Source organism: Cnephaeus nilssonii (assembly GCF_951640355.1).
Source record: "Cnephaeus nilssonii genome assembly, chromosome: 10".
In the NCBI taxonomy this organism is placed as follows: Eukaryota; Metazoa; Chordata; class Mammalia; order Chiroptera; family Vespertilionidae; genus Cnephaeus; species Cnephaeus nilssonii.
The window spans coordinates 31,754,307-31,769,921 of record NC_137081.1 but is presented as its reverse complement, the minus strand read 5'-3'; the positions used below and the strand labels follow the sequence as shown (position 1 = coordinate 31,769,921).

The window sequence follows — 15,615 nt, the reverse complement described above, 5'->3', positions numbered from 1 at the left end:
GATCCCCAGTAAGGGGCGTGCAGGAGCCAGCCGATCAATGATTCTCTCATCATTGATGTTTCTATCTCTCTCCCTTCCTCTCTGAAACCAATAAAAATATATTTAAAAAAACAAACAAACAAAAATACCATTACTTCCTTAACAAATACTAGTACTTATAGAGCACCGACCATGTGCTAATCAGGCATATTTGAAAAACTTATCTACATTTTGTGAATAAAGTATATTGTGAGTAAAATGTCAGTTAAATGGAGATGTTATAATTTCCTAATAAGCACTAAAATATGATAGAAAATAGAACATGGGGAATTTAGCTTAAGGTTATATGCCTTCAGAACTCAGTGACTTTCTAAACCGATTTTATAATTAGGAAGATATTTTTAGCTTATTTTTCAACTGGAAGGTTTTATTATGCTCACCTTCATGCTCACAGCTGGCTAACAGTTGTGAGTATGTGAAACACAGTTTATTCTTGTATTATTGTTTATTAATCATTGTACAAACAACTATAAACTTACTTTTGCCCACCCCGTATGTAATTTCACTTGAATATTTTCTGATTTAAAAAAAATTTTTAATCTTTTTCCCTTGGTGCAGCAAAGTGCAAAAGTAACAACATCACTGAATGGTGCACCCAGATTGAGAGGTGGTGAAACCCTGCAAAGCAGGAGGTACTAGTGATTGCCACACATGCTCTTCCTTGGACCCTGATGAAAGCTGAGTAGGACGTGGTAGTGCCCAGCCTGGAGGAGCCCGTGGCTTCGTGTAAGGATAGCCCTGTTCACAGAGAATTACAGTGTCGGCCAACGCTGCTGGTTACAGAAAGGAAAGGGCCTAGGGGAGGGGCGCCGCAGTGCGCCTCCACCCACCAGAGTAATTACTTGACCCCAGGAGCAGAGAGCCCAGAGCCTGGAAAAGTGTGTGAAACCAAAGCCTCGGAGGAGTCAGCAAGGACAGCGGCTCTAGGAAGCTGGCAAGGAACTGAAGAGCCCATTTCAGTGCCAGGAGGCTGGCCTCCCCCCGCAGGTGATGGTACTCCAAGGCAGGTTGTCAAGCAGGGGAGGGGCCAAAGTAGCGCCGTATTTTAGAACGGGGACAGAGAGAGGATGAGCTGGGTGGGGACAGGCCCAAGGATTGGGGTAGTGCTTTAAAGGACTGGGGACGCAGGGTGCTCAGTGAGGCACTGACGTGTAGGTGGCGGGAGATGCAGAAGTGGAGGCCAGCTCTCACCTTCTGCGGGCCTCCTGGTTGGCTGCTGGTGGCAGGGGGAGATGTGAGTGTCCTGGTGGAGTGTTTAGGGCACATCGGAAAGAGCTGGCCAGAGAGCAAGTAGAAATGGAGAGCTCAACAGGAGGCTGTCTGTCTGGAGACATGTGGAAAGAGCCAAGGAAGAGAGGAGCTTGTCTTGGAAAAAGAGGAGACCAGATGGCTGTCACGAAGACATTCTGAGGCCTGAAGGGCACGAGGAGATGGGAACTGTCCATTCTGGGCCCTAGAGGAAACTAACTTTTACACAACTGCCAATCTAGACGGCTGGCTAAGGAACCTAGTAAAGCTAACTAACGCCCTCCCACCAGTATTTGCATCCCCAAACAAGGAATTTGTTCGTTTAAACGCATTTAGAGCCCCCGGCGTTCGGCACGCCCCACCCCTGTCTGCAGGCACCCTCTTGCACTGGCCCTGGCCCGCAGCCTCAGAAAGGACACCGGGCAGTGTGCCAATTGGATGAAATCCCTGTAGATTTCCGCGGGCCACGGGATCACTCACACTCCGCTGGGCTCCCGTTTTTATTTGCTTTCTGTATCCAGAAGCGGATTCCACTAGCTAACACGAAGATGCAGATTCCGAGAGTCAACGCGACGGAGCAGGGACGCCGGGTGGAGGTTTGGGGCACTTTGTCTCTCCTCCTCTAGCTCCACCATCCCCACCCGGGCCGGGCCGCCAGGGCCTGCGGGTCGCTGGGGGCGGCCAGACGCGCCGGGAAGAAGCCTGTGCGCCAGCCCCCTCTCCGTAGCCAAGGTGCAGGGGCTCCCTAAGACCCCAGTCTCGGCCTCGGACTCCCGCAGACAGAGGCTTTTGCGGGCTGAGCTGGAGAGACAGAGGCAGGGTTCCCCGGCCGGTCCCTGCGGGAGACCGCAGAGGATGTGCGGCATCGCCAGGCGGAAGTTTGAGGGCGCGAAGGGCAGAGGGTCACCTCGCCCGGACCTTCCAAGTTCTCCTCCCGAGCCGGTGGGGTCCGGCCAGGCGGCGAGGAGGGGGCGGTAGGCGGAGGGCGCAGTTCGCTGACCCCCACGCATCCTGCCCTCCTCCTCACCCCCGAGCCCGGTGCGGTGGCGGCGGGAGAGCGAGGCGCGAGCCCCGCGGGAGGTCCGCGTCCGCCGCCAGGGTCGCGCCCAAGCCCCGCTCCCCGCCCCGCGCCGCCTGGACTCGCCCCCGCCGAGCGCGCCCCTCCCGCCTCCCCCGTTGCCGTGGCAACCCCGGGATCCTCCAGGCGCGCGTCCGCCCGCCCGCCCGCCCGCCCGCCTGCGGGAGCGCTCGGCTGCGGCGGCTGCAGCTCCGACTCGAGCAGCGCGCCGTGCGCCCCGGATCCTGAGCCCGCTCCTCGCCCCTGGCCGGGCTGCGGGCCCCAGCGCGCCCCTTGACCCGGCCCCCGCGCCGGCCGGCCGCCGGCCCCATGGAGCTGCTGGCCGCAGCTTTCAGCGCCGCCTGCGCTGTGGACCACGACAGCTCCACCTCGGAGAGCGACACGCGCGACTCGGCGGCGGGACACCTGCCCGGCAGGTGAGGACTAGCCGGCGCCCGGACCCGCGCGTCGCCCCCGCGTTCCTCTGGCCCCAGCTCGCGCCCCCCTACCTCCCGTGGCCTTGGCCCCATGGGCCCCGTCGTCCCTCACTCCACCCCGGCCCCTGTCGTGCCCGCACCCGACTGGGGTGAGTGACGAGTCCTAGCCCGGCCGCTGACGCCCCACGTCCCTGCCCCGGGCCGCCTCCCGCGCCCTCTCAGGGGCGCCCTGGGCGCGCGCGTCTTGTTAGGCATCCCCTTCTCCACGTCGAGGGACCCTGGGACTGGAGGACCCAAGCCCGAAAGGGACTGGGGACCGGTGACAGCGGGCGGTGCGGGGTGCGCAGCGCGGGCTGGACTCTTGGCCGCGGGACCCGTTGGGGCGTCCGGGCGGCGCCGCCGTGGAGAGAGCGGGGAGCGCCAAGTTTCCGATGCCTGCCCGCGAGCTCCGAAAACATGAAGGCTTGGGACGGGCTGGTGTGGGAATGAATCACTCGGTCGCGCCCTGGTGCTGTGACAAAAAGGGTCTGTGGGGCCCGCCTGGATGGTCCCCGGCGGGTCCAGCTGGCCACGGCCGCGTCTCTCGCCAGCTAGCCAAGGTGTGTCGTTGCTTAAAAATAACTGGTCCTGCCCCTGCTTCTTTCTGGCAGTGAGTCATCCTCCACCCCGGGAAATGGGGCCACGCCCGAGGAGTGCCCAGCTCTGGCCGACAGCCCCACCACACTCACCGAGGCCCTGCAGATGATCCACCCCATTCCCGCCGACTCCTGGAGGAACCTCATCGAACAAATAGGTGGGTACTCGAGCGGTGGCTGCCCTTCACGGGGCAAATGTGGGGTCCCCCTGCTACTGAGATACCCTTGCGTTTCTGTGAGGAGGCTAGGGAACGTTTTTGTTGTTGTTGTTTTTAATATATTTTTATTGATTTCAGAAATGAAGGGAGAGAGAGAGAGAGAGAGAGATCAATGATGAGAGAGAATCATTGATTGGCTGCCCCCTGCTCGCCCCACACTAGGGACGGAGCTCACAACCCAGGCATGTACCCTGACGAGAAATTGAACCATGACCTCCTGGTTCTTGGGTGGATGCTCAACCACTGAGCCATGCCAGCTGGGCCTAGCGAACGTTTTGACGTGTTTGATTCTAAATTGTTCTATAGGCAAAACTGCCCCATTTTAATAATGCTGCATAATTGGGCTTTAGCAAATGCATCTCTGTCCTGCTCTCTCTGGAGAGGTTTACCCGCCCAGGCCCTTGTCACTTCTCTTGCAAAGACCCAGAGTGAAGTGCTGCTAGGCCGGGCACGGGGGAGCCCAGGATGAGGTCTGGGGAAGACCTGGAAAGAGAGAATCTGGAAAAAAAAAAAAAAAAGGCCTCTGGGGAGAGCCTGGCTCACGGGTGCAATCCAGGAAGAGGAGGCAGTGGCAGACTTTGCACAGGGGACAGGTAAAGTAGAGAGAAAATGGGGACCCCCCCTCCCAACCCCTGGATTAAGAAAGCCTAGTTCCACCTGCCTGTCCAGGACCGTGGCCGAGAGGTGGGGGGTGCAGCCGTTTATGTCCAGCTCCGCACAGCTGCAGCTGAAGCCCTGTGGGTGCAGAAAGTGGATTGAGGAGTCCCACGTACGTGAGCACTTGCATTTCAAAGTCAAAAATTGCTAATAATATCAAACTAGTTCTTACCATGTGGGTTCCCTTATTCAGAAAATGGTACCGGCTGCTTACTAAATCTTGTTTTTTCAGTGTCGTCAGAGCAGCAGTCTATTTGTTCAATTGAAATTCTAGGTTTGGGAAATTTGCTCCCTAAATATCACCATTGCCTTTCATCCCAAATGCTCAGACAGACAGGAGGTGTCTCGAGTGGAAGTGGAGCATCCGTGGCCCCAGAGGACCCTGCGTTTGGGAGACTTTGGGGGTGGCCCACTCTTCCCTGGCAGGGGTTTTTCCAAACTGAGCCCTGAGAGGCGCTGAGCCCTTGCAAAGCTGAGGGGGTGGAGCACACACTGCACGCTGTGAAGCTGCTGACTCCAGAAATGTTGGTTCCAGCAGGACCCCTGAGTGTCAGGCCGGGTGGGATGGTGGTGGCGGCGGCTTTTCCCTTTGTGTGCTGGGGGAATGGAGAGGGGCTGATCTGAGAACAGACTCCTGAAAACGCCTTTCTCCCACCTCCCTGCCACACTGTCCTTCCTAATGAGGAGGACCACCTCTGCCTTGGCACATGCTGGAAGCCTAGACTTCTGCCCTCTTGAAAGGGATCCTCTTTGGCTAAGATCGATGCCATGACAACGAAGGAGCTCGGGGTGGGGCTGGGAGGCTCCTGCCTGTGCTACGGGCATGTGGAGACTCCTCTCCTGGAGACAGCTGTACCTGCTGAGCCAATGCATAAACCTGAAGCTGGGAGTCAGGGGCCGTGAGCTGTGGTGCCTGCCCATCTTTGTCCCCAGTTTCCTCGTGTGCCAAACAGCAGAGACTGGCATGGCAACTATCTTCTTCTGGCTCCTGGGCTAGATCCATAGTAGGTGCGGGACAGATGTGTTGAGTGACAGCACAGAGCTGTGGCTGCCTTCTTCTCACGTTCCCCCTTACAGAGCCTAGACCAGCCCTACCGGCTGTTAGCTCTGTGAATGAAGTGAATTCTTTGCCAGGGATCAGGAAAGGACAACAGATACCTAAACACACAGGGTAACTGAGCGGGGAGGAAGGTGGAATGACTATGTGGGCACTTTGCAGACCACTGTGTTGGATTTTGCAGTGGCTCCCACGGAGGCCAGGACAGAATTATGACAGGATTATGCATGATATGGTATGCAACCATCATTATAGAAGGTGGACCCTGTGACTCTGGGATTGTGTGTGTGTGTGTGTGTGTACATGTATGTGCATGCATTCCTGTTGTTTATGACACCTAGTAAATGCTTGGCATATAGAAGGTGCTCAGTAAAAAAATAAAAGACTCTCTGTCCCTTAGAAGTTTCCATTTGAAGGAATCAAGGAACAAAGTTATTCTGTTCAGAAAGTGAGATTTTGAATGACTGATGACTTTGAAGACGAGCTGGGAACTTGCCCTCATGTGCAGGGCAGCACAGCCAGCCAGGCATAGATCATTTTAATAAGGAGAGATGGGAATGGAGCCTTCTAATTCTGCATGGATATAATATCAGGTGCAGGGTTTTATAGGTAAAATTAATTTCCATGTAAAGTTGTGCTTGCTAAATGTACAAAATATAAAGTAGGAAAACATCATATATTAACAGTACATTGAGCACAGAAATTTAATCAATAACATAGTTCCTTGGGTAAAAGTACTCTCTATTGTAACCTGAATTTTAAAGCTAAAAAAAATAAATAAACAGGATATGAAAAATGGGGACACGGTGTGTCAGATAACTCTGTGTAATCACAGTAACTCTAGGAAAATTGATTTTTAAATACCTACTTTAAATACTACAAAAATAAATATGACATTTTAAGAGTATCCTAAAAGCACTTGTATTGGAAGTCTTTGGTTGAAAGTAGCAGAATAGCCAGCAAAATAAAATAAAATAAAATAACCTTAAACAATCTAAGTATTCTATCTCAGTTAATGAGTCCAGGGGTAGGATGTTCGGCAGTTGGTTAATTCATGTCACAAGATAGCTGCCACAGCTCCAGACATCACATCCTCAAGCAGCCGTGTATAAAAGCAAAAAGGGGCAGTCTGTCTTCAAGTGTCTGTTGGGGAGAGACATCTTTTTAAGAAGCTATCCCCCTTACTCTCCTCAACCAGATTGTGTCATTTGCTTATGTCTAAACCCACCACTGGCAAGGGGATGGGAACTATCCCAGAAAGTTTTGATCAGTCAACATTCACTCTCTTCCCTGAGCACAGAATGGGTCAGCACTCAAACAGACCCCTCCCCTGTCAGCTGGGAAGAAGGGTTGTGAGGGGAAAGGGGAGAGGCAGCCAATGGTGTCTGCCACGATGTGATTTCAGAAATATTATTTTCAATCCAACTGCTCACCCTGCTAATATTGCTGTCTTCTTTTTTTTTAGCATATGATATTGGATATAGTTTTTTTTTAATATTTTTTTATTGATTTCAGAGAGGAAAAGAGTTGGAGATAGAAACATCAATGGTGAGAGAGAATCATTGATCTGATGTCTCTCCTGCACGCCCCCCGACTGGGGGTCGAGCCCACAACCCAGGCATGTGCCCTGACCAGGAATCAGACTGTGACCTCTTTGTTCATAGGTGGACACTCAACAGCTGAGCCACGCCAGTTGGGCTGGAGATAGTTTTTAACCCATGACTTTTTACCCATTATTTTTTTTTACCCATGACGGTAGCGTACATGAGATGTATTTTTGAACCTTCAAAAAGATGCCAAATTAGGTATTTTTGCAAAGCTTGGAAACTGCACTTTTAAAAGGTGTTCAATTCAACAAATAAGTATGTACCTACTATGTGGGGGAGGCACTGTGCTAAGCATTGAAAAGTGACTCCAAGTCAACTGTGGGAACCTAGTTTCTTTAAACCTCCATAAACTCAGTATCAGAATCACAGAATAATTGGTTTACTGTTGACAACAATAGAGATCTTGTGCTCATGACTGAACCAGTTTACGTGGTGACACTAAACCTCTGTCTTTATAGATCTTCAATCCAGATTGCATTTAGTGTAGACTAGGTTTTCTTTTTCATTCCTTTGTCAGATTAACTCCATGCTGTATTCTGCTGGAATGTAACCTTGTACAATTGCAGGATCTTAATTTTTTAAACAAGTTCTACACTTTACGTAAAGGCTTTATCATTTAGTGTCATGCAACATAGAAAGCCAAGTAGTTTAATCCAAAGAATGGATTTAGCTTGGCTGGTGTGGCTCAGTGGTTGAACGTTGACCTGTGACCCTGGAGGTCAGGGTTCGATTCCCAGTCAAGGCACATGCCCAGGTTGTGGGCTGGATCCCCAGTGTGGGGCGTGCCGGAGGCAGCCAATCAGTGATTCTCTCTCATCAATGATGTTTCTATCTCTCCCTCCCTCTCTGAAATCAATAAAAGTGTGTTTTTTTAAGAAAAAGAAGGGTAATTGGCAATGTTTGTACTGCATTATAAGAGACAGTGCTATGGAAGTGGTGCATTTATCCTATCAGAACTTTCCTGGGAGAATCATCTTTGTTTTGTGAATAGACATATCAAAGGTCTGACCACTCTCCAGACCAGTATGTCCAGCTGCTCACTGGACCTCTCCACCTAGGTGCCCCTCAGCTGCCCACTGGATCCCTCCACCATCCCCTTCCCCGGCCAGACCCTCCTGTGTTCCTCATCTCCTTGAATGGGGCCAACCGGCCTTGTTGCCAGTCTGAAAACCTGGACATCGTTCGTGACCCAGCAGCACCAGAACATGCCTTTATCACTGTGCCCTGACAGGTGGGCTCCATCCCTCCACCCACTACAGCTCAGGCCTGCCTCCATCATCACTCCTGCAGAACTGTCGCAGCCTCTTCCCATCGGGGCCTCCTAAAACAGACCAGAGCTGCTTGCCCGAGGTCTCTTGGGGCCTCTCTCTTGCCCAGAGGATAGACTGCCACCTCCGTGGCATGGCAGGCAGACAAGACCCTTGGAGTCTGATGCCCCTCCTCCAGCCTCACATTCCCGCTCCCCCTCCCCACCCAGCTTCCCCTCGCCCTAGGCTAGGACCCCCTTACTGCAGAAGCTTCCTGCTGCTCCTGTGTGATGAGACAGCCCGCCCCTAAGCCAGGATGTCTGAAATGGGTTTCTCCCTATGGAGGAGGTGCTACCTCTGTGCTGATTCATAGGCACCCCCAAATCTCCTTGGAGACTTAGAATACATTTACTTCAAGTACAGTTTGTCAGGGAAGTGAGTCTGAAACTGCAAAAGCAGAAAAAGGAATGTTTCCCTTTTGAATCCTAAGGATGGTGAAATGTTTTTTCCTTCAAAATGAGAACTGACAACTACTCCCAGGTCACAAATGAACATACTCGAGTTTTAATATGGAAGCGTTTAAGGCCTTGAAAGCATCCTGTGGGGATATTGAAGCGTAATTGGGACATTTCCATCCACTCTGCACACGTTGGTTATTAACACATCCAGTTGTGGATTCTTGTTTGCCAAGCAGGGTTCCCAGCAGGGTTCCTGTGTGGGGAAAGCACATATTTGTGTGATTGGATTTTAAATCAGTTCAGGGGTTTCTTTAGCCTTCTTTGAAAAAAACTTACAAGGGCTGATCCTTCCCGGGGAGGGAAGGCCTGGCAGTAGTTGGCCAAGGGTCTGTCTTGTTGTATTCCTGGGGCCCTGGCCCTTAGGAGAAGACAAAGCCTTGCCTTAGTGATTCAGAAAGATCTTCATCTGAAATATTTTTTCTGCTCTTCATTCCAATTCTATCAATTTCAGGGCTCCTATATCAGGAATACCGAGATAAATCAACTCTCCAGGAAATTGAAACCAGGAGGCAACAGGATGCAGAAATACAAGCCGATGACCTCCGCTCCCCGTCCAGCGAGGAGACGCCTGAGGAGGAGGAAGAGGAGGAGCCAGAGGAGCTGGCAAGCCCACCTGAGCGGAGGGCTCTGCCCCAGATCTGCCTGCTCAGCAACCCGCACTCCAGGTTTAACCTCTGGCAGGACCTCCCAGAGATTCAGAGCAGCGGGGTGCTGGACATCCTCCAGCCGGAAGAGATTAAACTGCAGGAGGTGAGGGCGCCTGGGGTGGGGTGGGAGGGCAGGGGGGTATTTTAACCCATGTGCCTTGAGACTGCCCTGCAGGCTCACCCTGAGAAGTCCTCGCAGGGTTCATCCACCCAGAACGTGCAGGAAAATTCCCTTATTTCACAGGCAACAAAACACAGCTCGTTACCTTGTAGGAAAGCTCAATCCCAACACTGAGTGTTCTCAGCGTAGTGGTTTCATTGCATAGCAAGATTGCATTCTTTAAATCCGCCGTTATTGTTGGGAATTTCCTGGCACCGGTGACCACTAATGCTCCAGGTGGTGCAGAGCAAACTGCGACCGTGAAATCACTTCCGTTGGTGCTTGGCTTCTCACTCAGTCTTGGCCCACAACTTGATTGTGCTGTCGCTTGAACCTCGGGTGAGGGGAGGCTCTGAAAGAAAGCCCTAGCATGCCCACCCCCTCTTGAACTGGCACTTGCTTCTCTGCTCTCTCATTGGGTGGTCCAGGCAGACTGCCCATCATGCATTAGGCTGAGGTATCGCTGAGGTGGCTCCTGGTTTGGGGCCACCAGGCAGAAATAATCAATTACTAATGAGCAGTAACAGTAACGAGTAGCTAAGAAATGTAAGTGTTCAGTTTAGTTGCACAAAGATTGTTTGGTATAAAGGGAAAAAAAATCTGTGGAATAGGGAGACAAGAGTATGGGGTGTGGTCAATAGTAAAGAGAGAGACTGGGTGAGAGAAATGGTGAGTGTGCAAGTGTGTGTCCGTTGTGAAATTTAAAAAAGTGGGTACAGAGGGGGAAATGAAATGAAGAGATTGGGTTTTTCCACTGGTTCAATCCAAAACCCCATCATATCTATTCTCTCGCGTCCCTCTTGGGCCGCCCTGACCCCCACCCCCACACCCCCACCCTCCCCTACCCCTTGCACTCACCTACTCCTTGAAGCTGCACTTGAACTTGTTTATGTTTGTTGCTGGTTGCAGTCCTGACACCATGTCTTCTGCCTTCTCTGACCCGTTACTTACTCTTGCGCCAGATTCTGTAGACACGTTTACTCTTCTCGTTTATTTAAAAGGGAAGCTACAAACTGGGCACACCGTTAGTGACCAGGACTGAGACTCTTCCTGCCCAGGGCTGCCTCACTCAGCCCCGGGTGCTCCAGCGCCGCTCCCTGGGAGAGCTTGAGGAAGCTGATTTTAGAAGGGCCACCCCCGGTTCACCTGCGTCCTGTGCAGCACTATCAGGAAAAATTGCTTTAAACTCTGACATCCCTGGGGCCGTGAGCAGTGGTTTGGAAATGGCTGCATCGCGAGTTTTATACGCACCTTCTGATGTGAATGATGTCTGGTCATCAGAGGCGTTCCGCTGAGGCAGGGGGAGCTGGACAGAGGAGAGCCCGCCACGCTTTGCCCACAGAAGCAACCTGGTGGAAGGTGCCGGGAGACACGGAGGAACCCCCTCCGTGTGGCTGTCCCTCCTCCCCCGGCGACCCAAGGCCGCTGTCCCTGACTTTCTTGTTGAAGGAATTATACAACACAACTTTGCTTTTGGTTTCTTTCACTCAATTATTACCACCCTGGGGCCATTTTCTCCCCTTTTAATCCTCAGAGCAAGGAAAAGAGACCGGTTGTGTGTTTACCTTGATAATTTGAGAAATGAAGGTTTTCAATATTTTGGAAAGTTGAGAGATAAATCCTAGTAGAACTTAAAATAGGATATAAACCTCCCACCACAGGAGCAAAGCTAAACGTAGCAGGGCCCTTGCAATAAAGGAAAGCAAACCGGGGAGAAGCACAAAACCAAACAGCACAAGATAAGGTGGCAGAGTTCATGGCCAAGGCGTGAGGTGCAACAATAACTGCGGATTGCTTACCTCCGCCCCTGGAGGACAGAGGTTCTGCAATTGGTTGGAAAACGGAACCCGCTGTATTATCAGACAGCGTAGAATTCAGGGCAAGGAAAGTTACCACAGGGGACGATGAATCCTTTTGTATGGTCAAACCTATCACTTCATTTTTTTTAATTTAATTTTTTAATTATTATTATTATTATTTTTGTTAATCCTCACCCAAGGATATTTTTCCATTGATTTTTAGAGATTGGAAGGGAGAGGGAGAGACCGAGAGGGACTTCTCGGTTGTGCTTAGAATGTGCTCCCTCCTGTATTCTACCCTGGAAAAATGAAGCATCTGGTTCTTCCTTGGGGTCCGAGACCCTGACGTGGGTGGGTATAACACACACACGGAGTTTTGAATACCTGCTCGTGTAAGTGGTCTGTCCTGTGCATTTGTATCAGGGAGGACCCAACTCAGGTCGATGTCCTGGGAGCCAGCGAGGCTCTCACTCAAATCCGTGGGTTGAAAGTGGCATTTTGTGGTTGTAGCTCGTATCATAGGTTGTTTCCAGGTAGTTTCCAAACTGGGAGGCGAGGGCTCGGGCTGCACGGTATTCCTTAGGTCACACCTTTCCTGCTCCCAGTTGCCCGTCGGGTGCAGTTCAGACAGGCATTCTCCTTCGCGGTGCAGCCTCACCCACCCTGGACAGCTCGCCACGGTCCCTGGTCTTGGGGAGCTGGGTGTGCAGATTTTGAAAAATGAGCAGGGAGTATTTTGAGTGTCTCCAAGGAAACAGGGACACACATACACGCACGCGGGGCGTCCTGCCCAGCTGGCACTGTGGCAGCACAGCCCCAACAGGCCCAGACTTCCAGCTTCGCCCTGCTGGGAACCGGACGGGAGGAGACCTGCACCGGGCGCCCCTGGGTCTCCCCAGGGGAGCTGGCCAGTTAGGGTACAACTCACCGTCTGTCCCGCGGCCTCTGACCTCAGGGCTGCGTTTCCATTGCTTGTCAACTTAATTTCACAGCGTAGGACTTAAATGTATTTTCTTTTTTTTTTTTTTTCCCCAAAAGAAAACTATCCAGGTTAGAAGGAAGTTACTGAGGGGTTTCATCAAAAATTAAATTGTGATTGTTATTTTATTTAGCAACCCTCACTGAATCGTGTATTTGTCTCTTTGGGACAATTCAGCAAATTAATCCCACCTTGGGAGGGAACAGGGGTGTTTGCACCTTAACTTAAGGTGAACAGTAGCCATCGCCCCGAACCCCAGCGAGCTCCTGTTCTGTTTCACTAGGAAGCAAGCACCTATGACTTTCCAGGCAGAGAGAATTTAACAATTTAACAAAGTGGCAGTGTTAGCATTTATCGTTTTTAAGGTGAAGCCTTGGGTAAGTAATTGATGCACCTGATATAAGGTTCAAAAAGAGCAAACAGACTTATAGTGAAGGGGAGTCTCCCCACCCCCAGCCTGGTCAGGGCCCGAGCGCGCGCGGTGAAATACTATGTACATTGTTCTAAATCTTTCCGTATCAGCCCAAGTCGAGAACCCCACTCTTTTTTCCTCTCTGCTCCTCCTCCCCCTCCGTCTTCTCTGTCTCTCTCTTTTGGTAGCTTTATGAGGCTCCATGGTTTACGATGTTGCTGGACAATTGCAGTTAGTGTTCGTTGCAGCATTATTTCTAGTAATAAAATGCTGAGATTTATACCATGGGGATTGCTAAGTGGAATTGTTGGTTTAAAGATTACATGTTTTTAAAATTTTGAGGAGATACCGCCAAATTACCTTCACACTTTAGCCTCGTATGAGGGTGCTGGCTCCTTATACTGTCATCCAAGGAGTTTATCGTGACCAATGTGCCAGGTCGTAGATGGTATCTCATTGTGCTTTTAACTCGCACTTCTGCTACTGTGCAAACCTGTGTCTTTTAAAACTTAAACTTTTTTACTATGTACTTTTTTGTAACTTATTAACTAGATCACCTTGAGCAAACATAGCAATTGGCGCTCAGTTGTGGGAGCTTGCTAAGGCGTGGGTTTGGGCTGCTGGTGGTGTGTGGCGTGCACCGGGCACCCCAATGCTTTCATGTGTGGCTTACATTTAACGTATGACCCCTAGTCCCACAGCAATGCCAGCAGGTAGTTGTCACCACGTGACAGCCGGGCCCCATGGGCTCACTCAGCCTTGCCCTCCTTGCGTTTCCTTTGAGGATTAGAGCTCGCTGCAGCAGGCCGGGGCACAGGCTGGGCGTCATCTCTGCCTGTGGGGTGTGAATGACTGTATCGGCCACAGACGTGAGGAAAGCACCACGTGGGGGTCCCCAGAGAATCCTGAGCTATAAGAAGGAGGCAGGGAGGTGAGCGTTGTCCAGCTTTGCGTGTGTGATGCTGGCGGAAGGAGGGACCGGGCAGTACCAATGGGGACGTTGGAGCAGGTGTGGAGGACCGGTAAGGTGAGCTTGCCTGGCCCGACAGAGGACCGAGGGCACACGGAGAAATACATCACAGCCGAACTGTGTCAGCTCACAGGCAATTCTGGGTCAGTCATCTGAGTTCCTAAGGACCAGTGCTGTGCTTTGGGGCTGGTCGTCGGCCCTCCTGGGTCAGAAGCAGGTTATTTTCCTCCAGGCTGTCTCACCATCCCTGCTTCCTCTGTCATCCCCCTGGCTGGCAGGCTGAGAGCTCCTTTGCTTCTTCAAATGCTTTGCTCCAGCAGGTGGTCCAGGTGGACTAGCTTTGGGCCACTCCAGTCCTGAGGCTGCCTGAGGTCTCTGAACCCCAAGCGGACCCCAGTACTGTGCTGCCTTGTGTGGGGGCGGGTCCTGGCTCTGCATACCTGTGGGTGTCTCCGGGCAGCTGCTGTGGTGCCAGCCGGGGTCTGCAGTCCCCGAGGAGGGAGACGCTCCCTGCCTGAAGCTCACCCTGCAGCTGAGCGCCAGAGATTTCTCTGATGTGCTGTTTCCTTCCTTTGGAGGGAAATCCAAATTTACTGAGAAAAATATGTTCTAGTGCCTCCCGAGTGTAGCAGGGGAGGCCTCTGGGGGGATGGGCATGGCTTCAGAGCCCAGGGCAGCAGCGCCCGCGGCCTTGTGGGCACAGGCTGTGTCTCTGGCCCACACCACAGAGGGCACGGGCTCAACATGTTACTCAACATGCTACCGGCAGCCTGTTGTTCCCCACTTGACACCTTCCAGTGGCCTGGGGCCAGCCCCACCGCCTCACTCGCCGCCTCCTCCTGGAGTCCTCACGCCTTCCCTGCACGGGCACCCCTGGAATGGGCCTTCTTGTCGAAGTTTGGGACGTAGCCCCAATGTCACGTCCTGGGCCAGGCCCTCCCTGACTGAAGCACCATCCATGAAGCGTGGTCCTGTGAAGGCCACGCCCAGAGGTTGGACCCATAGTGACCCTACAGGTCTGCAGGTGCTTTGAGATGGGCCTGCTCCAAGCTGAGCACTTCCTGCTGGGAACTGTGGCTTAGATTCCCGCTCACAGCAGAGGTCTGGCCAACTCCAAGGCCAAGGCCTTGGACACTCTGCTGCTCTGAGGCCCCTGGGGGACACCAGGCCCGCCATGGCGCTCGCTGACCGCAAATGACCTGGACTGACCCCTCTGAAGAAATGGCTGAGTTGACCTGTGACCCACTAACACTGAGGACCCTACCCTTCTCAAAGACGCCACACGGGAGTGGGCTCTGCAGTCGCAGGGGTGGAACATACCAGGAGTGATGTGATGACTGGCAGACATCCAACGGAATAGTCGGGTGCTAAGAGCACCCCTGGGAGACCCAGCTGTGATTCATAAAATTCAGGTCAGCCTGAGTGTTCCCTGGAGACGGCCATCCTGTGTGAGCCCAGCAGAGAGGTGTGAGCCTGATGGTGGGGACAGAGGGCCCTGGGGGACAGAGGGCCCTGGGGCTGGGACGTAGGTGCTGGTTTCATCAAGGAGGGCTTCCCTGTAGCAAGCGACACACATCACACTCACTCACACACACCTCTTCCTCCTGCTCCCCACCTGCCCCGGTGCATGGTCCTCCTGTCTGCCCGGCCCCCTTCCCTGGGATGTCAGCCTCAGTGGCCGCAGGAAGTTTGCGGTGTTCACCACTGAATGTCGGCGCCTACCCCAGCGGTGCTCAGTAAATGTTTGTGCAACAAATGGATGAATTAGTGAGTGAGTGAATGAATGAATGAATGAATGACGAAAAAGCAGGGCCTGGATCCCTGTCAGCTCCTTGCTGCCATGGAAAGTCTTGAATAGCTGAGAATTAAAAATAATACGGATAAGGAAAAAACAACTTTATTGATGTGGCAAATAATTTGACATATAA

The 15,615-nt window shown here is 52.3% G+C and overlaps 1 protein-coding gene across 1 annotated transcript in view; it reads left to right on the top strand.

The window, feature by feature from the left end:
- Positions 1–2,674: 2,674 nt before the first annotated feature.
- Positions 2,675–15,615, top strand: part of NGEF (neuronal guanine nucleotide exchange factor) — a gene marked incomplete at its 5' end in the record, with an annotated part of 28,948 nt that continues 16,007 nt past the window's right edge. Inside the window, 3 exons of the mRNA XM_079782082.1 lie at positions 2,675–2,781; positions 3,432–3,574; positions 9,172–9,470. Of these exons, the coding sequence (XP_079638208.1) occupies positions 2,675–2,781; positions 3,432–3,574; positions 9,172–9,470 (549 nt within the window). The remainder of the gene's footprint in view (positions 2,782–3,431; positions 3,575–9,171; positions 9,471–15,615) is intronic.